The 23,345-nt window shown below is 40.9% G+C and overlaps 1 protein-coding gene and 1 pseudogene across 2 annotated transcripts in view; both read left to right on the top strand.

Moving 5' to 3' along the window:
- Positions 1-23,345, top strand: part of THADA (THADA armadillo repeat containing) — a 169,580-nt gene that overhangs the window by 47,989 nt on the left and 98,246 nt on the right. The window contains exons 26-27 of one of the 2 annotated variants that reach the window (XM_066624487.1): positions 847-938; positions 22,835-22,924. In XM_066624487.1, coding sequence (XP_066480584.1) covers positions 847-938; positions 22,835-22,924 — 182 coding nt within the window. Of the gene's footprint in view, positions 1-846; positions 939-22,834; positions 22,925-23,345 lie in introns of those variants that run through there. The other variant, XM_066624494.1, reaches the window with a different exon arrangement.
- LOC136637182 (5S ribosomal RNA) lies at positions 7,855-7,973 on the top strand (annotated as a pseudogene).

The following is a 23,345-nucleotide window of genomic DNA, read 5'->3' as shown; positions in this document are numbered from 1 at the left end:
CAGCATGCTACTATGGGGAAAAATGCTATAAAACAGCCTATGGAGAACCTGAACCTTGGCTCTTAGTGTTCTCTTGCATCAACTAACTTGTTAAAAATTTGGTTTTATTTGGTTTCTTACCATGAAGGTTCAATGTCTTTCTGACTTAAATGTGTGCTTTTTTCTTCTGACATAGAAAGCAGCTTCTAATTGATTAAAATCACTGATCATAATAGTGTAAATTCTAGATATATTAATATAACTGTATATTCCACATCACGTTCAGCTTGAGGTCTGGCACTCATGGGCTTCCTTCCACTCCCCCCGCTTGCCAGACAGCTGCGACAGGCCAGACACTTGTGGTGCTGCATGCGAAGCATGGCACCGGAAAATAGTTGGTGGTGACATTATGTCACTGCCAACTACTTCCATGAGGCCTATTTCAGGCTAAACAGTCCCAAGGGAGGGCGAGCAACCCCATACTCACCATGCTGCCCTTCCAAGCTGCCAGATGCTGGCTGCAGCAGTTGGAGATCTGCCTGCTGCCTCAGTGCGCCCCTCTAGAGAGCGAGGCCCAGTGTCATGACATAGGCCACGTTGCCCTAAGACCAGCCCTGGTCCACATAACATCACAGATTATCCATATTTTCTTTTCCACCTGGGTGCTCTGATTTCTGAAAATGCTTATGTAGTTAAATTTTTACATTTTAAATTAATAACATTTCCTTAATAATTAGGATACTGAATATGTAGGAATATTCTTTTTCCAAAGTCCACATAGTTCCTCATTTAGAAGGATGTAATATATAGTATGTAAACATACTAAAAAGTCTAAAACCCAGATCTTTATTTTGCTGAACATATTAGGTGAGAAATTCATCTACACTTCTTTTTAGTACCCTGATTACAAGAATATTTGGAGTTAAGAGAGGAAAGGATGAGAACTCCAAAAAAAACAGGTAAGCTCCTTTTATGATAACAAGAAGTATACTCTGTGAAATAACCATGGTCAAGAACAGTCTGAAAAATTGGGCTTTGTAGGTATGGATTTAAATGAAGCATAATGTTAGTAAAGAATTTCTGGACTCATTTCAGATTTGATGCCTGTGATTTAAAAAATGACTCCTGTGATCAAGTGACAATTTTAGTTTAAAATGGAACTCTGGATAGCTGCCAAGTGTGGCTTAGCCTATGTTTTCTTGGATAATTTCTCAGGGAATGTTTGCATATAGCTGGTGATACCCATAAATGATAGAAATCTACTATATGATAGTAAATCTATGATTTCTTTTTCTGTAAACTGCTTTGTGAACTTTTTTGTTGAAAAGTGATATATAAAAATTGTTGTTAATAATAGAGGGTAAATGTTACATCTTGAGATAGGTTTTATCATCTTACCTATGATTAGAAGCTTGGAACATCTCTAGATTTAACCTATTGTGGAACTGTTGATTTATGCTTTGATGCCTGGCCCTTATGATGTTAGTGAACTTTCATAATACTTACTGAAAGCAAACAGCTGTATTGCATTGTTTAACCTTTGACCTGCCACTGAGCCAGTTTTTCTTTTTTTCCCCTTCTGTAAGGTCATTAGGATCCCAGACATTCATTCATTTTGTAATCCCTGTGCAGTCATATATAGTGAAGTTGTGCATATATGCAAGCTGACTTCAGAAGCTTCTAGAGCTTTGCTGAGTGTTCATCCCCTGCTATCATGTGGGAAAAACCCCCACATACATCATGTGCCTCAACATTCAGTCTTTTTGGCTACTTCCTCAGCAGTATCATCAAGAGAACACTTCTAGTTTATCCTACTTTTCTTCACCTTATTCCGTGGGTGGGTGGGAGGGGGAAACAGGATCCTTACCTCAGTTTGTACTTTTATTCACACTATTAGTATTAGTTTTATTTTGATAAAAGTGTATGTATGTTCAATTGTTTCATAAGGAGAAATTGCTGTCCATACTTTCCTTCTGTGTTCATTCCGTGTAATTCTGGGTAGACAACTGACTATTCAGCTACTACTAGGGGCTCCACCATGGGCAGAAATGTTTCTAACCAAGTTCTAGCTCTCTGTTTTCCAGTTATTTACTAGTAGATTTATGAGGGCCACCAGGTTCCTTGAAAGAATGGTCTACCAGAGCGGTTTCATCATCCACCACAGGCCTGAGAGGTGTTCTCCTCCCAGAGCTCTGTGGAATAGCAGCATGGTCTCTATGCCATCAAGCAAGCACTGTGTCCTAGACATGAGATCAAGAGCTGATGCCTCATTTGGACATGCTGTTCTGCAGAACATCTGATTGCACCCACCTCCGCAAAGAAGGAAGCTAACCAGTTTCTACTATGTGTGATTGCACCAAGACCATGAAGGAAAAAGATGGGTTTCTCACCTGTATCTATAGTCTTTGAATGGTTATCTGTGCATACGCATGGAACTCTTTGTATGCAGGGGCTGCTCCATTTTATGTTAGGAAAAAGCATTATGCTCATTTTTCTATACCTTAGATTTCTGTGTATTATCTCATGTACAATGGTATTCCCAGATTAGAGTTCAATAAAATAGTTAATGAAAATAACTAAAAGAATAACTAGGGAAATAACCTTTTAAAAGATTTACATTTTTAAAACTAGTACTTACTGATTGGAAAAAAAACATGCAATCAGCACATACTGCTAGTTGTACAAATTTAGGCTACAAATTTACAGTGAAATAATTCACTTGGTGCTTTTGTGTTGACCCATTGATCGGTTGTGTAGGAAAAACACTGGTCATTTGAGAAAATGAAAATTAAAGTATAAAAACTTGCTTTAGGAGCACAAGTAATATTAGAAACAGCTTATAGTTAGACTTTTAAAAATTAAATAAGTTATAATTTCTTAGTAAGGCTCATTTCTCCAGAGGTACTAGTGACTAGATATGGTTATACACAGGAACAATTTGACTTTCATGACTGGTTCTTCAGTGCAAGATAAAGTGCCTCTTGGGCAGGCTCTGGGTCTGAACAGGCTGGGTCCTTGATATATTCAATTGCAGAATTTCTGAGCTAAACCTGCAAATCAGGGAGTAAGAACATGGCTGAATTTTATAATCAGTCAAAATAAATATCCTAGTGAGAGCAAGCTTCCATTCTGGTTCCCTGAAGAAACCTGGCTTGAGATCACCTCTGGTTAGTAAACCTGACCATCGCCAATTTCCAATTATGGAATTTTTGAGAAATGAATAGCATGTATGGGCACCAAGCAAGATTCGTACTATTTAAGAATTAATTTGGGACATAATGCCAACTTGAGAATCTTGGTTTAGGGAAATGTTTGCAGTTTATATATTCCAATTCTAGCAGTTGTTATTTTTTAGCAACTTCTTTGCATATGGTGCTTTACATTAAGTGAAATAAACAGGTATATATCTCTGTTCCAAAGGCTCACAATCTAAAGCAACTGAGTCACGTTTAAAGTAATCCACTAGATGTCTCTCTTGATACATGGTTTTGGTATAGAATAATTATTATATACCTAGGAGCAATATGTAATGTGCCTTTACTTCTGGAATCCTTTGTTTTCAATATGTGTGTTCTTGTGTTTTGGATTGGTCAGATATATTTTATGTAACTTTTAAAGTCATTTTAAGTGAACCGACATTTTCAAATTGAGAAGTCTGAAGGTAGGAACCTTTTCCTAAAAGTGGATCTCATTTACCCTAGATGTTGTGTTGAAAAGGTATTCCATTCCTTTTGTCTTCATTGGCAGCAATAGGCACCTCTCAAAAATTAAGCCTCATGGGCAGGTATGAATAGAAATCAGAAATGGAAGGGAGGTTGTAGGGAAGTATTTTAGGGGTCCCTGCTCTGCCAATCCCAGCTGCTAACTAAAGATGAAGAGAGAAGGGGAGAAAAAGGAGGGGGAAGAAGGAAAAGAGTTCCAGGCGCAAGATAGTTACCTTCCTGTAGAGCAGTTGGAGGGGGGGAGAGTCCTGTGGAGAGGACCCTCTGACACAACACAGATGTGTTGGTCCTTGGAGAGAGAGTTACCAAAAGGGCTGTTTTGTTTAGGGAAATTATTATACTGCCCTTATTGGAACCTTAGAATCGCAGGCTGGATAACAAGACAGCATAATGCAGAGAAATTCCCTTTTGCTTAAAGAGGAGACTGAGAGAAAGATAACTTTTAATAAAAGATTATAGTTTTATTACAGAAGCACAAAGGTAAACATAATGCACATGGAAAAATAGTAAGTATATGTTTCTTGGTCCTAGTACTTGAATCCAGTGTACCTAGCTTTCATGGTGGTTGCGTGTGGAGAGTATTTGGTGCATCCAAGGAAATTAGAAAAAGGAAAGGTTGTAGGGAAGGGTTTTAGGGGTCCCTAGTCTGCCAAACCCAGTTGCTGACTAAAGATGGGGAGAAAAAAAGGGAGTGGGGAAGAAGGGAAAAGTTCCAGATGCCAGATAGTTACCTACCGTAGAGCAGTTGGATGGGGGGGGGGGGGGAGAGAGTCCTGTGTGGAGGACCCTCTGACACAACACAGATGTGTTGGTCCTTGGAGAGGGAGCCAGAGAGAGCATGTGAGGGGAAGCCCTCTCTTAAAAAGGGTTTCAGAGGGTGCTGAGCTGGATGGTAGCTTGCTTACTACCACACAGCAGGGTAAACATTGAAAAGATCAGGATGTCCCTTATCAGCAAAATTCAGTGGGGTCTAATGGCTGGCTTCCTAGCTGGGGGGACTTAAACAATACAATGAGTCAGCAACACACAGAAGGCAGTTCAAGTTTGCATACAGTACTTAAGCAATGATTGGGTTAAAACAATACAATGAATACAGTAATGTAGGAGACACTTAAACTATGTAGGAGACACTCCTACATAGTGTAGGAGACACTTAAACATTTACTATGCCAGACTTCTTCATAGGGAGGTGGATTTAAGATGCCTATATGTGTAACCACAGGGAGGTGGAGGTTGTGTAAGCTTGTGATTTGACCTGATTGTTGAATGTAGGAGACACTTAGTCCATAGTGCATAACCAGATAGAGAGAAAGTCACAACTAAAACGCAAAAGGGGATTTTCACGTAACAAGAGCATGTAAGAGGACACTCTCACTTAAAAGGGGTTGGGAGACAGTGCTGAGCTGGATGGTAGCTTGATTGCTAACACAAAACTGGGTGCTTGGAATATGTAAACATTTGAATGGGGATCAGGATGTCAGTTATCAGCAAAATTCAATGGGGTCTATGGCTGGCTTCCTAGACAAAGACTGAGTGGAAACAATACAATGAATCAGAAACAGAATTTCAACACCAAAATCATGGAAGGCAGTTCAAGTCTGCATGCAGTAATGTAAGAGATGCTTAAACAGTGTTTGGATTAAAACACAAGACTTCCTCCTTCAATGTGTGACTGTGGGGAGGGGGGTTGTGTAATCATGAGCTTCTGTGTAGGTACAATGAATCAGTAACACCAAAATCATTTGCATAGGAGACACTTAAACAGTGATTGGATTAAGACACAAGACTTCCTCCCATAATGTGTGACTATGGGGAGGGGGGTGGTTATGTAACCCTGAGCTTGTGGCTTGACCAGAGTTCTGGAAATGTGGCCTGTATGCTGGGAGAACAGTTTAGCTTGCATGATATTATAACCAGATATATAGAAAATCACAGCTAAAAGGCAAAAGGGGATTTTCACGTAACATAGAACTCTAGGGATAGAAGACGCCTCATTCAAGTAGATGCGATTTTTGGTGGAATGTTACTTTGAGTATCATTCCAGTAAGATTCTGATTTTCATATCCAAGGTTAAAGATTTATAGGAGAAAGATGCAGAATGTTTTGAAAAAAATTTACTGTATTTCTACCCTGACTTTCTTGCCAAAGGGACCCACGGCGGCTTGGGGTGAAGCAGTTTAAGACACTTGTCCTACAAGAACTTGTACTGAAGTTCATATTGATGTAAAGAATAATGAAAGCATTTTCCCTAACCAATTCAAAATCACAAATTTTGTATTCTGTTTTATTATTTTACGTTTCATTACATTTACATTATATTATCTGTTGAGCAGATATCTCTTGCTCCCTTATCCCAACTCATTTTATGTGTGTGAAGTTTTGAAGTTATCTTTTGAAGATAACTTCTAAACTTCCCCACCCCATTATTTTTGCAGAAAGGATTCCCACTGTCTTCACCCTTACTCAAAGGGTTTGTTTGTTTGCTTGCTTGCGTGTAATTTGAAAAATTTATACCCTGCCTTTCTCAGGCCGAAGCAAATGCCCAACATGGCTTACAAAGCTCCATAATAAATGTACAATTATTATACGCCATCCTAAATATTCTATTCGGACTCATTACTCCTGCTCTCTTCTAAATCTCAGTCATTTCACACCTTTGCCTAGAACAGGGGTGTCAAACTTGTTTCATACCAAGTGCGGAACAGCATTCATGTTGCATGCTGAGGGCCGGAAGTCATGTCATTAGGCAGGAAATGATGTCATTAAACAGATCATAACCAAAAATAAAAGCACTTTTTCTTACTTAGGAACTCATTAACTGCAAATGACAGAAGAGAAAATTCACAAAATCTCAGCACTGCTCAGCAGCTGAGAGCCTGAGGGCCAGATAAAAAGCTTCCGTGGGCCACATCTGGCCCCCAGGCTGTATGTTTGACACCCCTGGCTTAGAATGACCTTATCTTAAATCAAAACCTAATTCCTCCTCCACCTTGTTCTGTAGAACATGATAGAGGAGTGGACTGAATCCACACACCGGTGCACAGCAAAATGTGTATTTTCCTTTGTTTCAAAGTATGCAGGAGACACACACCTATACCTATGTACTTGGTGCTGAGTGTCTGCCAGTACAGCATGAGCCAGACCAGTAACATGACTATTTGCTGGACTGATGGCAAAAAGCCTCAGAACCACAGGCCAGGAAGGCCATACTTTTGACTCAACCAGATAATCACCTCTTGGCACTGATTTAATGGAATGTTCATGGAGACCTGCTTCCTCCTTAAATTCGGTTTTCATAGCTCCAAGATCCAAATGGAGCATACAGATCGTGCTGGAACACTTTTGACCACTTTTGCTCCTTTCTAATATCCTCCAGCTAGGGCTCTGTAATAAGTGAATGGTAGATATAGCTTTTCCCTTGTCTAGGTCTAGGTTAAAGTGTGAACAAGTAAATTCAGCATGGTCTCAGTCCAAAAGGTTTGTCACTAAAATAAATCTTTCTGTTGCACATTTCACGCTCCACCCTTGTCTCCATTGTCCCTTCTCTGCCAAATTATACAGCTTTGCCATTGGCCACTACACAGGATCCCTTCACATGACGGTTTTTCCCTATGTGCACATGATAGGACTCATTAATGACCTTGTGACTGTATTTTGTACTAGTTGGAAGATTCTGAAGGGTCTTCAAGGCAGCGCCAGATCACTGGAAGAGTGTGGGAAGTGCAGAATGGATTGGGTGACACCACTGGGGGATGACACCAAAATAACTTGCGGGGCAAGCTGGCCAGTCCAGAAGTGCCACAGTGGATAGCTGACCTGGGACCACCACAGTGAGTTCATTGTGTACTGCAAATCAGGGGCTGCTGCTGGCACTGCCCCTCTTTGCTCACAAACTTCTTGCTATGAGAACTGAAGCCAGTACAGTAAGGGCAGAGCAGTTGGATGGAACTGAGATCCACCCATCCTCAATTCCAACAGGCGAGCTCCAGCCTCCGGAGCCAAGGTTGCAATTCTAGGCTTGACATCCAACTTGGATGGGAAGTTTGGAGGAAAGAGAAGGGGGGGAGTGAGATGGAAGTGGGAGGGAAGGTGGTGGAGACCAGCCAGGAAAGGGAAGACGAAGAGACACAAGGAGGAATGGGGGTGTGTCAGTCTCTATGTCGAACCAACCCTGCACATGCCCGATTTCGTCTGATCTCGGAAGCTAAGCAGGGTCAGGCCTGGTTAGTACTTGGATGGGAGACTGCCTGGGAATACTGGGTGCTGTAGGCTTATACCATAGTCTTTCGAGACTGAAGGTTGTCAACCATACTGCAATTTATTCATTGACCTGTTCACACAACAACAAATTTGCCTAATGATGTATTTTGTGGAACGTATCCCCGTTGTTAAGTGATACATACCTGTATAATATTTTTAGGTGTACCATGTGCTTGCAAGAAGCTAGTTCTTAATGAGTTGTTTCATATACACAGAACAACTTTGCTATGGTTCCCTACTGGTGGCAAACGCAAATTTGTTACTGTGTATTGTAGAATTGTCCTTATAATATTTTAATACAGGTTATTGAATGGTATTTGTAAAATAAAAGGAAAAATCTCTGCTTATGGGCAATTGTTTAAAGATACCTGTTGAGGAATGAGGACTTTTGGGGGGGGAGTGTTCTTAACTATTGAACTGTGCAATCAGGATTTGCCTGTAATTTCCCAAAATACACTTACCTTTACAGCTTTTTTGACAATGAGTAATGATTGTTCTTTTATTGGCGTGTTGAAGGCAGACTCTTGTGAATTTCTATTAATTTTTTTTTTACTGATCAGGAAGGCATTCTGGCATTGACCTGAATGTTTCTCCTCTTGGTGAGGCAGGTTATCCAGGACTCTGACACCTGTTGTGTAGTAGTATGCCTTCAGGGATTCTGAACTAGGTCTATAGAGAAAGCCATGTGATGGTTCTTTGTGTATTTTGATTGGTGCTCATTTGGAAGAAATATTAGAAAGTGTGTGGCAGAAAGAGAATAAACTAAAAGAAATAAATTAAGTTAATTTGGAGGATAAAATAGTTATTTTATTGTTCATTGAAAAGTGTACCATACTAAGGAAAGGCATAGATCACTGGTAGAATACATTCTCTGCTAAAAGAAGTTCACAGTTATGAAAGGATAATATGTATAAAGGGCTGTCTCTATAATCAGATCTGATAGTACTGTGAATCTGGGGGAACCCATTGTAGGGAATGGTTGGGCTTCTCACCCTAACAGGTTTCTGCAGATCCATGGCTACCACTGGAGCACCACTGCTTTAGGTGGCAAGTCTTTGCTCTTCTTCATTTCCTCCATCCTTTCCTGCCCTTCTTGCCTTTTGAAAGGGTAACAGACAGCTGAAGAGAAGGATCTGCCACTGATGATTGCCCGAGAAAGCAGATGAAAAGTCAAAGGTCAGTGGGATGTGGTTCCTACTGATCTGTGCCACAGCTGGACCATTCTCTTGGGTCCAGGTGATGCTTATGGAAACTCTGTTGGTGACCTTGGATAGGAAATCTGGGGATGGGGGCAGAATTTGAACAGTGAACATTGCTCATCTCAAGGTGGGAGGGTGACACCAGATTTTTTCTGTGTGTTTGTTGAAGTGAGAAGCAGCGCCAAATTCTCACACAAGCAATCCAAAAACAGTATAAGTAATAGAAATAGCAGAGTAGATCCCACCTGTAACGAGCAGGAGAAATTAGGTCTCTGGAGCTAAACAGAACAAAAGCGTCTGCAGATGTTTCTAGAGCAGTGGCAGAGATGGAGACAATTTCACATCCATAGGCTAAGAGTTCCTCAAACTTTGTTCCATTATGGAGAAGACCCTCTCGCATGTTATTACCAAGAATGCCTCTGTTTGTGGTGGGATGCTTAAAAAGGCCATTAGTTGGTTGACAATTTTGTATGAGGTAGTGGGGAGATGGTGTGTATTTTGTTTGCGTCAGGCTTATGTTTTCAGGACTCATGCCCAGATTTTTACAGTTAGCCTATCCTAACTGGGTTTTCTGCTGGCAGATCATTTGTTCAGTGAGCAGTACTTCCAGTGGCACATATGACAAGTCCGCCAGCCCACATTGCTGGCAGCCACATGCGCAGCCTGGTGAAGATGCCTCCCAGTGTCAGTAAGTTGATGCAGGGGTACCGGCTGTGGGTGGAACTGGGGAGTGTCTGGACAGACAAAAGGGCAGGAGGTAGAACAGTGAGGGAAAGAGCGGTTACCAGTGGCACTTGTGTATCCTAACCCTGTTTCTTACCCCATTCCCTCTCATTCTTCTAGGTTCTGCACCAGCAAAATAGCTGATGCAGATCCAAGGAAACCCATTGGGCATAACAGAGACTTACCCAAGGTAAGACCTCTGGGCTCCTCAACCCTGCTGTATGCAGCACAAGCTCTACGAGCATTGGGGGGGGGGATTTAGTCAAGATTAGGCTGTAAGATACACAGATCCTTTATCTGTAGTTTCACTTTTCAGGAACTTTACCACTTCGTGTTGAAGCTATCTCGTTATTTTCAAGTGACCAGGCTGCTGGGAGACAACCTGAAGGTTGTTATGAGTTTCTAAGCTTAGAGACCTGAGAATAATTTTTGCTATTAGAATTGCACTAATGGGTGTGCTGGGGAGGGGGGCAGGGGCACAGAGACAAGCGTCCCCCATATCTGCAATTTCCTGTGTTGGGGGGGTCAGGAACCTGCCCTCCACAGATGCTGGACCTCACCTGTCCTGTACTTTTCATAATATGATTATTTGAATTACTAAGGCTGATGCTCTCCTGTACATTGATTAGAATTTCCAAAAGTTCTATAGAGGCCGCATTATCTTCTTACTTGTGAGTAATGAATTTGTGGTGAACTTCTGCACAGAGCTATACTGATCCACTACACCTGTCCCAAGGTGTCTCTCTCCAATAGACAAGAAGCCACCGCCCATCCTGACCTGTGAAGTCGAGAAAGCCATTCATTCGCTGAAGAAGGGAACAGTGCCGGGACCCGACGGAATCTCTGTGGACCTCCTCAGAGCAGGAGGTGAAAGCATCTACAAACTGCTGGCCTTTCACTTTAACTCTTACCTTGAGACTGGGAATATCCCCAACCAATGGAAAAACTCAAAGACGGTCCTGATCCACAAGAAGGATGACAAAGAAGACATCGGCAACTACTGGCCAATCGCTTTGCTGTCAATGCCCTGCAAAAACTTTACCAAGATCATCCTGAACTGACTGGAGTCAACATTGGACACATACCAGCCAGTGGAACAAGCTGGCTTCCGAAAGGGCTTCTGCTGCATGGATCATATCCACACCGTTACCCAGCTTTCTGCTTTCGAGCAATGCCGAAATATGCTGCTTATACTGACATTCGTGGACTACAAAAAGGCCTTTGACTCGGTAGAAGTCAACGCCGTCCTCAACTCTCTCCTCCACATCGGAGTGGACCTGTCGTACATCAACATCCTAGAACAATGCAACACCGGGACATCAACAACCATCTAATTGTTTGACCTCAAACTGCGCATCCCCATTGAAAAAGGAGTCTGACAGGGTGACACCATCTCCCCAAAGCTCTTCACCTCAGCCCTTCAGTATGCCATGAGCCAACTTGATTGGGACCATAAGGGTCTGCTGATCATGGAAAGAAGCTCTCAAACCTATGGTTTGCAGATGACATCATGCTTATCAGCAGCAGTACAACGGAGATTAACGAGATGCTGAACGAGCTGCATAAAGTAGGCAGAGCTATGGGCTTGGAGATGATTATGAAGAAAACTCAGACGATGACCAACCAATGGTGCGACAACGGCAACATGCAACTCTGTGGTGCCACCCTGGATAAATTTGACAGCTACATCTACTTGGGACATGAAGTGAATATGGTCAATGACCTAACGATTGAGATCGGGAGACGAAGGAAAGCTACTTGGGCTGCCAAGGGATCAATCCGAGAAGTCACCAGCCAGATCCAGGTTCTAAAGCTGAGAGCCCAACTGTTTGACTCCATAGTACTTCTGGCTTTTTGCTATGCCACAGAAACATGGGCTGATAACAAGACCGTAGTTACTGCCATGCAAACCGCCCACCGGGCACTTGAGAGATGCCTCCTTGGGACGAACTGCCGAAAGCAATGGCAACATGGTCTCAGAAGTCGAGTCCTGTGGCAAGAATCCAAGATCTGCGACCCGCAGATGTACCTGTTCGTACATGGCTTCTTCAAAGCATAGATGGGCAGGACATGCCATCCGCCAAACAGACAACCGATGGGGCACCAGAATCATGCACTGAATCCCATATCACGTCAAAAGAATCGTTGGCCGACTGGCTACTTATTGGTCAGATACCTTTTTCAGATCATTTAAAGAACAGGGACTGCCGCACTGGACAACAGTTGCAGTAGACCAAAAAACATGGAGCGAGTGTGGGTCACATTGGAAAGATTGCCAATGAGGATGGACCATCAATGTATGTATGTATTATAGAGGCATCCCCTAATATTTTTTACTTAAACTGACAGACCACTTTCACAGATCACATCTTTGTTTGAAAGTTCCTACAGTTTGTCATTGCTGCATGATATGGTAAAAAAATTCTTTACTGGTAAAGTAACACAAGTTCACGGTTTCTTTGGATATTCTGAACTAATCTCACGTTTCTACCCTGGACATTGTTTCCATCATCATCTTTATTTAACTAGATTTTCTTTGTGAACTCCGTGTAATCCCACATGTACAGGACTATTTTTGAACTACTCCACACAGTGGTGTCGCTAGGGGGGTGCAGGTCACACCAGGTGATGCGCATGGGGGGGTGACGCACACTGGGGGGTGACACGCTAAAATCGCGGTGGTTAGGAGTAATCCCATCATATTATATACAGTCGGATGTGGAATTTTGAGCGGAATGCAATGCAAAAACCAGAGTGAAATATCTCCTTTCTATCAAAAGTTATGGCCAAAAAACCGGAGAATAAAAAAATGCATGGATCCCTATGGAAAGTGAAACTGAGCTGTATCGCGTGTTTACTCGTGAGTAGGAGAACTTGCCTTAGGCCGTCGGAAAGGGCAGGCTGAGAAGAATCTAACGACACCAGACTGGTCCTGATCCAGTGAATGCAGCCCCCAAAAACATCTGAGAAGGAAGTGCCTCCCTCCAAGCAGATGAATGTATTGAGCCCTATGGAAAGCTAAATTAAGCCTCATGGTCGTGTTTATTTGTGAGTAAGCAACCATGCTGGGGTGGAAGAGCAGGTGAAGGAGAGTGCAAGGCTACCAGAATGGTCCTGATCCTATGCAAGTGCAGCTAAACAAGTGTTCCAGAAGGCAGCCCCCCCCCCACTAAAAAGGATCAAAACAGAGGCTTCAGCTGATAAGGTGAACTTTTTTGAGACTTCTGAAGCCAGGTGGATCCTGACAGTGATCTGGTTTGGGGAAAAAAAACTGAACATGGAAAAACAAATTTATTTTCACTGCCAGTGCTCCCAAAAACATGAAAATACATGTTTATTGGTCCTGATGGTGATCACTGCATTGTTGAGTGTGCTTGCTAGGACATGTCCGGACATGTTCTTTCCTCCACAATCTTGTATTTCATTTTAGTCGTCATCCTGCTATTGTCTGTGTGGTTCAAAATTAGTGCAGTGCCTCCAAAAAAGTGTGTAAATTTGCCTGACAGTTTTTGTTTCATATGTGGACAGTTCATGGTGAAAAAGCAGCAGTTGAATATTATGGATTTTGTTAAATTAAAACTTCGTGACCAAGATAAAGTTTGGGCTCCTCATAAAGTATGTAAGCGGTGCGTCGAGGATCTTCGTAATTGGTCAAAAGGCAAGATAAAAGCTTTTCGATTTGGAATTCCTATGATGTGGCACGAGCCAAAGAATCATAGTGATGATTGTTATTTCTGTTCCTGTGATGTGAAGGGGTACAATTCAAAGTGGAAGTGCACCATCACGTATCCCAATCTTCCTTCTGCTATTCATCCCATTCCCCATGGTCCAGACATCTCTGTGCCCGACCCTCCTACAAACCTGGATGAAGTCAATTGTCCTGACGAGAATGGAACTGTACCTCAGCCTGAAGATGGATCAAGTTCTTCAGATGTTGAAGTTGACGAACCAAAACTTTTCTCGCAAGAGGAACTCAATGATTTGGTGAGAGACCTAGATCTACCTAAGCAATCTGCTGAATTACTTGGTTCTAGACTTAAAAGCAAAAATTTGTTGATGGAAGGTACATCTTTTGCATGGTACAGACATCGGGAAAAAGACTTTCTGTCTTACTTTTTTCATGAGGGCAATTTGGTGTTTTGCTCTGATTTAGAGGGGTTGATGGCTCAGTTCCACATTCAGTATGATTCTTCTGAATGGAGGCTTTTCATTGACTCTTCCATAAGAAGCTTAAAAGTAGTTTTACTTCACAGTGGTGGCCGTTATGTGTCCATTCCTGTTGCTCATTCGGTGTACTTGAAGGAGACTTATGAGAACTTGGAGTTGGTACTCAAGAAAGTGGGTTATCAAAACCAAAACTGGTTGGTATGTGGGGATTTAAAAGTATTGTGTATGCTGCTGGGACAACAGGCTGGGTACACCAAATACCCTTGTTTTCTATGTTTATGGGACAGTAGAGACCGACAAAATCACTGGAAGCAAAAAAATTGGCCACCAAGAAGTCTAGTTGTTGGTGAAAAGAATGTTCTCAGAGATACATTGGTACCCCCTGAGAAGGTTTTATTACCACCACTCCATATAAAATTAGGATTAATGAAGCAATTTGTTAAGGCACTTCCCAAAGATAGTGAATGCTTCAAGTACTTGGGATCCAAGTTTCCAGGTTTAACGGAGGCAAAACTGAAAGAGGGGTTTTTTGTTGGCCCGGATATTAGAAAACTCATATCCAACAAAGACTTCATCAGTTCAATGACTCCAACTCAAAAAGAAGCGTGGGTTGCCTTTACTGTGGTCATAAATAACTTTTTGGGAAACCAAAAGGACCCAAATTACAAGGAAATGGTGGAAACAATGTTGAAAGCGTTCCACAAGCTTGGTTGCTCCATGAGCTTAAAAGTCCATTTTCTCAACTCACACCTTGACTATTTTCCTGAAAATTTGGGAGCAGTGAATGAAGAGCAGGGAGAACGTTTCCATCAAGATATAAAAGAAATGGAAAGAAGGTATCAAGGGAAATGGAGTGTAACGATGATGGCTGACAACTACTGGATGTTGTATAGGGATCTTCCGGAAGCCACCTACAAGAGGAAAAGCTCAAAAAGAAGTTTAGAGTTTAAAAAAAGATGATTTCACAAGCAATCTACTTGAGTGTGGTGTTAATTTTGTTGTCACCTGTGCAAATGAGTTAATATTTTTCATGTAAATAAAATATTTGCGTTAAGAGATTTTTTAAAATGATGACCACCCATTTGTTCGAAAACCTGACATCCCAGGACAAAACTGCTATTGTTTTTGGATTCAGCGCACCAAAAAACGTAAGAATCAGTCAACAAAACCAAAACAGCTGTCCAAAAATTTTTTTTGCAGACCTGTGTTATTCTAAAAAGTGGGTCCCAGTGCTGCAATTGAGAACTGCTGCAATAAGGTTTTAGTAGGTTGACCCTCCGAGGGTGTGTGTGACACCACTAGTGACCAAAATCACTAAAATCATAATTTGGAAGTATAGTACCATCATGTTATATATCAATCAATGTGTAATTTCATGCAGAATGTGTTCTATCTTTGTTCTCTCAAAAGGTACGGCCAAAAAACCAGTGGGGGCGGAGTGATGGTACATCACCACACCCCACCACCTAGGGTGTTTCCCTGCCCACTGCATGGGGGGTGATGCGCTGGCATCCCGCACTGGGTGACACGAACCCTAGTGATACCACTGACTTCACACCTGTTGGAAGGGAACTGATGCTTCCCCCTGAAGGGGAGTCTTTAGGATGTGCACATGCCTTGGAGGAGGGTTGGGGCAAGGCACTTTTTTGTTATGTTTTAGCTACCCTATTGGAAACATCCGGGGTCATTCTCTGGTTTCCCACTGCTTTTGACAATTTGTTTCTAAAAAGGTCTGCTGGGTTTGTTCCATAAGGCTGTGCCTTGAGGTTGGGAAGGCCCTTGTTGCAGTTCTGTTTCAGAATGTTAGAAACTGTATCGCTTTAAGAGTGCTATATTTGGTGGTAGAGTTGTGGTATTACCTTAAAAGTAGTAAATTGCCTGAGATTAGTTTGGTATGTGCTGGAAACTTCATAAATGGTAAATTATAGTGTGAGTATTGCTTATGCACTACGAGGCTGGTATATTCGTAACACTTTTGAGTTTGCTTTAAAAAAATACAGTTTTCAGTCCCTTTGCATTCATAAATAACTTTATTTTGAAACTTAAAAAAAGTTCCTGTCCACCATCTGATGCATTTTTACTCAGTCACTGATTTTCTTAAGAAGTTCTGGGTCTCCACAGCTGCTCTTCTCATGCCTAAATACACAAAGGTATCATAAATAGCAAACTAACAGGTATTGAGAGACTGGAACATTAAAGAGATCAAAGCAAACAGACCATGCAGTCATTCAAAATCTTGGCTGGCTGCTCTTGTAAATAAGAGTGCTTCTAAAGCAGAAAGCATTCAACTACTGTATTTATATAGGCCTTGATTGACAGTTCAGTTATTAACTTCATAAAAACACAGGCAACGTAAACTAGTAGGAATGTTTGCTCTAGCAGTTTCTGTCTGAAAGAAAATGAAAACCAGGGTAGAATGGCTTGTTCTCTGTTTCTCTAAAGTATTTATTTTAGAACGATGTAGTATAAAAGAATGTTTTCCCAAGCCAATGAACTTAAACTATGTTACTTGCTTTCTGGTATTTAAGGTTGTTGTTTTAATTCCTTGGAAAACAAATGCCACATTTATCAATCCTTTTGCATTTCACTGATGCTTAATCATCCTTCTAGTCCCCCTCCTTTCCTTTTCTCAGTACTATAAATCTAAATTGTTCTTCAAACTTGCATAAAGAGGGGATGGGAGTGTAGCTTCTGAAGTATTTTCTACTAAGAAGTATTCCATGTTTAAATTCAGCAGAATCTGAACCATGTTTACTTAGAAACAAGTTCCACAGGTTCTAAGTTTGTTGCCATTCCTTGCAGCCCAGTTTCCATCTCGATAAAGCTGAAGTGGTTAACTTTGTTGATTTTTAGTCCTGGGATAGTCAACAGGGAGTAGACCTCTTCCCCAAATGCTCTTGCATAAATGCAACTGATTTCAAAGAGAATAAAATGCCCTTTTAGTACTGGTAAATATCATGATTTTTCTTTTTTTACAATAATTACTTCAGAATGGAACACTGAGTAGTGCACAAATCCATTTTAAGCGTGTCACCTGACCACTCTCTAATTTGATATTTGACCCTTATTGTCCCAAATCTTCACATTGTTCTAGTATCACTTCTGTCCAGAATTGTAGGGTCTCTTTATTAATAAAGAGAATGAAAACAGAAGTTTTTGTGCAGTTGTGTTCACACTCTCACTACATCTAAAGCCTGCTGGAAGAAAATTGGAGAAGTTTCAAGATGAGGCCCCATGGATTCAATCATTCTGTCCTCCTTGAGAAATATGTGAATTGATTCATGGATGTCTGAATTGTAAGGTTCTGAGGATTTATTTTTGATCCACGATATTAATATACAAAAGCAATATTTGCTTTTTGTGCACTTGTTTAAATATGCATGTTTATCACTTGTTGGTGTGATGATTTAAGGGTTTTGTTCAGCCATCTCATGTTAACCAAAGGCAGAACTTCCATGTTGCTTGATGTAAACGCAAACAATATATATATTGTTTATAAACAATATATAAACTCAAACAGTGTGTGTGTGTGTGTGTGTGTGTGTGTGTGTGTGTGTGCGCGCGCGCGCGCGCGCACACACCCCTGGAGTTTCATGTTCAGTGGTCGCGGAGTGGCACCCCTCCCCAGTCAAATAAAGGTGTTACCAATAATTCTTGCCAGAAGTTTTTTTCTTCATTCTTGGATTAAAACAGTATTTCAACTACATCTCAAGAGGTTCATTCTCTTTAGTGGAAGGTATTCTTTTACTGAAACATCAGTAGGTAATGGCCTGCAGATGCTGTAGGGAATAATGAATGTTCCGTTAAGAAAGCAAAGATCATTTTCGTAATAAGCATTCCAAACTTATTGGAATGCTTCTTCTTTTTCAAAGATGATGTTTAACACTCTGATTTCAAGCTGGACAGAACTGGATTTCAAGTTTTGACAGAACTCTGCTTTCTGAACTTCTTGCATCACATTTTGGTGCATCCTTAACAGGTAATGAATGTTTTGCCAGGAAATGCCACTCCTATTTTGATAAGATTAAAGCAATGTCAACATGTTTGGTGCTGGCACAAGAAAATGGCCAAGTTGGTAGGACATATTTAAAGCTGGCTTTAAATTTGTCTAAATGCATTTAAAATCCAGTTAATCAACCTTGCTTCTATCAGTTACGTTAACTATCATGATATTTTGTATGCACATATTTCACAATGTCATGTAAATATCATTTGATGAAAATCTCCCCTTAAGGTCTATGCAGAGTTCAGTGGTCTTCCACGATGGCTTACCTGATGGGAGCAAGGGGGGCAAATACCCTGAGTGCCAGACTTGGGGGTGCCGCCGTGCTCTCATCCACTCCCCTGCAGTGCCCCCAATGGCACTTAGTTGGCCACTGATAGTATCAGTACATCGATCTGAGGGCCTTGCTGCAGAGCTGTTCTGAGGGCAAGCCGCAGAAGGCCTTATAAGACCTTCTGGAGGCTGCTAATCATTCCAGTTTTCAGCTAAAAATCAGAAGTGACGATTTTTGGCCTCCGGATGGCTTTACAAGGCCTTCTGAGAGCCAGGGAGGCAGCACACAGCCTCCTTTGCCCTCAGAATTCCTGTGGGGGAGGCAGTGGACGTGGGGGAAAGGCACCATCAGAGGTAGCAACAGCCGTGGGGGTATGACCTGGTCAGCAGAGTGGCCAGGAATGCCACTGGTCTTTCATTTAAACCTAATTTAAAATTCTTTGCTCTTTTTACTTAGTCATCCTAAGGCTACTTAGTGGTAATGAAAATTAATGTGTCATTAATGTTACATTTAATATGCTCTAGGAAACTAACCCTGACGCACTGCTGCAACATGCTTTATGGTGCAAGTTGGGGTAGGATTGGGTCAATGTTGTGGAATCTCCTTTTTTACCTTGAAAAATATGAAAGATAAATTGTTGAGGCTGATTACCTGTTGCATGACATTGTGAAATATGTGTATACAAAATATCATAACTAATGGTTTTCTGCTGGACACTGTGATCATTTAATGGAAAACAGTTTAAAGAAACAGTGCTGTTCTTAATTCATTGAAGTCATTTAAATCTATATTGCATGCATGGAAAAGTAAGTAGTATAGACTAAAAGAAAGCACAGCATAAAATAATTTCTTATTAAGTTTTACTTCCTGGTAAAGTAGGATATGCTACTCCTGTGAATCATCAGAGAATTTTGCGCACAATAGCAGAAACTATTGAAATTTGTCTTTTTAGGTATAACAAATATCCCCTACTTTGGTCCAGCCCACAACCCGTTTTTAATGATTGGAGGAAAGGAGTACACCAAGCTCAAGTCAAGTGCAGGAATCTTTTTTTTATTCCCAGTGCACAAAGTAAACAGGCATAAAGTGCACAGATAAAATAGGCAGAATAAAATGAAACTTATGGACTTCGTGGAATGATGCAGGGGTATGGAGAAGATTGAGGGTTGAGCAAATGTTGGGTTAGAGTAGGGAGGTTATATCTGGAGCATGGGGTGCTAATTGGCCAAGATGTGTCAAACATCCGCCAGTGGAGGGGCACCCCCAGCCTGTTGCCGAAGTTTGCAGCTGGTGATAATCAGCCTGGCAGAGAGATACCTTCTCACTGCAGGGATAGCATAATCGAGATGGCAGAAGATGGGCCTAGCCTTTTTGTCTTGACTTGGGCCCAAGTTCTCACCATGGAGGGCAGGTACTGCAGTGCCTTGGCTGTTACACCCCTACTAAAACTGTGAAAGGTGAAGGCTAGCATTCAAGAGGATGAGAACTAAACTTTCAGTCCTCATTAAATTATATCCCAAATTACCCTTCTGTTTATATAGGCATGCTTTTGCAGCAGGAAGTGATTAGATGAGCTGGAACACAGAAATCCAAATGAAATCCTGCCTTGGCTTTGCACAAGTTGTCATATATAAAATTGTCAGTGCATATATAAAATGTTTGTGCAATTTCTTCTGCATGCAGTTGTGCAATTGCACGCCAAACAGTGCAAAATGCCACTTTTCCCACATGTGCCTCCTTGGATACAATCCATTGTGTTTTTTCTCTTTTCTTCTTTCTGCCCCTTCAAAAAAATTCATTCATTCATTCCACCTTTATTGGCATAAACAATCCAACAAGAAAACAAAATTAAAACATTCAGGGTGGCCACCAATCATTGATCAGGCAAAGAAATACTGAGGAATTTATGCCTTGACAGTGCCTTAAATATATATTTTGCTACATTTGATGAGCAGCACTCATTTCTCCTGTCTAACAAGTACCGGACCAAGTCTGTATCTGAACCATGAAAGCTTTCTAGGAATAGATATAGAAATAGGTGGTGTAAATCAATATAGTGGATACAATACAAAAGTACATGGGTCAAGGACTCTTTTGAGGTCAGGTTGCAAGGAAATGACTGGGGACTTTCCAATGGTCTATTAAATCTTGCTCTTAGTACATTTGTAGGTAAGATATTAAACCTACCCAGTATAAAGGCTCTATGGATCTGAGGTGAACACATGAACGATAGATAGCTTGAACCCAAATCAGAGAACCCAAATCAATGAATGAATGAATGAAAAAAAATCTTGTTTGTACTCTGGTAGCATGTAGGCTTGGCTACTGAAACCCTTCTAACTGGTCTATTGTTGGCCTTTACTTCTTTACTGTAAACACTTTACTTCTGTCCAGCACTCTGCTAAGATTATTTATCTGTCTCACTACATCAGCCACACCAAGCCTCTTGCTGAAATCCCTTTACTTCTTCCCTCTCTGAGTCACCCCAGGGCTATGTATTTGAGGGAAAAAAATCAGTGAATGAAAGTTAGAGGAATATTTTTCTCATTAGTAATTTATGAAAAGAATTGTTGTCCTTTTGAGATAAAATTAGTCTGTTTCACTTTTGTGGAAGGAACATTTGAGTGCTCTTTGCAGTGTCAATGTTAAATGCACTCAGCTGTCTGAATTGAAGTTGGCTTATTTACTCTTTCATGTTTGTCAGATATGGAAGGCTGGGAACAAGATTTGGAATGGTGTACAGGTATTTTGTGATATTTGGATATTGTTACTAGAAAGTTGGGCCAGCTGGAAATTTTCATTCTCATTCCCTAATGGTAGCTAGTTTTAGTTAAGAGGTTTTTTTGTTGCTAGAATGTGTGGCAGTTGTAACAGTTGTGCGGTTCTGCATATAGTGTGTTGTGGATAAATCTGGTATAAACCAGACTACGTATAGGAATGACCTGCATCCATTTCTGTGGTTGTGATAGCTACTTTTGTACCACAGGTGGAGTTGGAGAAACAACCAATTCATCTAGCTGAGTTTACTTAACTAATGGGGGTGGGGTTGGTTTCTGAATGGTCTTACTTCTGGCTGTATAATAATCATTGACTTACTTAAGTAACACAAAAAACTATAGTGAACAAAACTCTGAACAGACCTGCTGTCATGGCACTGTTATATAGAACCCTTTAAGATTACTAATTTTCTGTGCACTTATGAAAAGCTTCCTGTACTTGCTTCATTTAAAAGATTTGTTTTGATCTGTTTTGCAATGTTTGCATAGTGGTTTGTGGTTAAGACATGTTGTGTTAGCTGAGTGCCGAAAGAATCTTTGCTAGTATTTGCCATGCAGTATTTTACTCTTGTTTTAAAAACTCACGTATTTTTATTGACATCCATTTAAGGAAACTGCAAGAACAAGACTGCCTGGAGTCTAACGTATCTCAATCCTAAATATGCAGTGTATTTTGAATAGGTATTTGAGGTTTATATTGATGACCCATTTTCAGAAGAGTTAATGGTTTGTGTTAGTTTAATTTCCCTAGGCTTCAATTTTTTTCATTTTCATCATAGTAAACCATGGCTGCCAGGAGCGGTCCACACATGAAGTGGGCTAGAGAAGATACTGAACTGTCAGCTGTCCTGCTTGCTGCCCCATTCTCTTCTCACACGCCTCCTTTTGTAGAGCCATGTGAGACTGGGAGGGGGGTTGTTTCCTTCAGAACCAGTGCTGAAGAATGTGGTGATGGAGCTGGAGGAAGAGATAGGGGTGGCTGCCTTCTTCTCTGTGTCTTCACTGTCTGAGCAGGGAAGATCCTTTCCATCTGGCGAGCTTGGAAGATGTGGTGGTGGGAGGGGCAATGGCAGCATGCACCCACAAAATCATGGGGAGAGGGACTGTGTGTCAGAATTTGGTATCGTTTTAGTTCAGGGTAATCATACATGTTTTCTGTAATATAGAGAATGGTTTTATGTTGTGTGTTTTTTTAAAGTCTGGTTATGAGCCCCCGCCATGCACTAGCTTCAGGCTGGATGTAAAAAGGGCACCATCTCAATAGCACTTTTCCTCACACTGATTGTTATAGCTTAATATTGTGATTAGTTTGTACAAATGACCATAACTGTTCCTAGACTATACTGTGTGTGGAGAGTGATTTCACAGTAGAAAAAATTGCAGCCACATACATCAGGGAATAACTGAGGCTCAATCTCTCTGTGATAGGCCCAGCATCAGTATATGGTACCCTCAGGCCAAAATTTATGTGCATATTAAGGCATTTATGCATTTCCTTTACAGAAATTGCATCTAAGTAGGAGAATCATAATCTGATAGTGAGTACTTCAAAGTCTAAGAAATGATTTTTTTACCTTTATGACCATTTTTCATGATGTGCCTTTCCTGACCTTTAAATGGAATGGAAATGAAATTGCTAGATTTCTATCTAATTGCACAGAAGGTTCCCATGCAGCCTTGAAACTAGCTTGGCATAGTGTGCCACTACATCTTTTCCCCTTTTTTTACAGAATGACAGGGAGAGAGTTCTTCACTCGTTTTCCAAATCTGTATCCATTCTTACTCAGTCAGTTGGAAGTTGTAGCCAACGCAGTGAACAGGTACAATAAATTTATTGTTATCCATAAAATGTTGAGACCCCAATTTCAGGGGAGGATGACTTGAAAAGATATTTGCTGTGTATATAACTATCAGCCGTTGTCATTTTAGCAGTAAGCTTTTTAGTAATATTTTATAAAGCTTATATCCTACCTTTCTCATATTAGAACTACAGCAGCTAACAAATATTAATACCTAATCAATAAAATTACTGTTAAAAAAATTAGCAATTACAACAAAAGTCAGCAAAGCATAACTTTTGCATAACAAACCCATAATATCAGTTGGCCTTTTCAGTGATCCAAGTAAAAATATTTTCTGGTTCACTTTTATTTTTTATTTTAAAGAAAAGAGCACTTAGAAGCAAAATAGAGCCGTCTGTATTTATCTGAAGAAACTAGGGTGTTTATTCATTCATTCAGT

The sequence above is a fragment of the Tiliqua scincoides genome, chromosome 1 (assembly GCF_035046505.1).
Source record: "Tiliqua scincoides isolate rTilSci1 chromosome 1, rTilSci1.hap2, whole genome shotgun sequence".
In the NCBI taxonomy this organism is placed as follows: domain Eukaryota; kingdom Metazoa; phylum Chordata; class Lepidosauria; order Squamata; family Scincidae; genus Tiliqua; species Tiliqua scincoides.
Note: the sequence above shows the minus strand (reverse complement) of the source record. Positions and strands in the feature narration are given on the sequence as shown.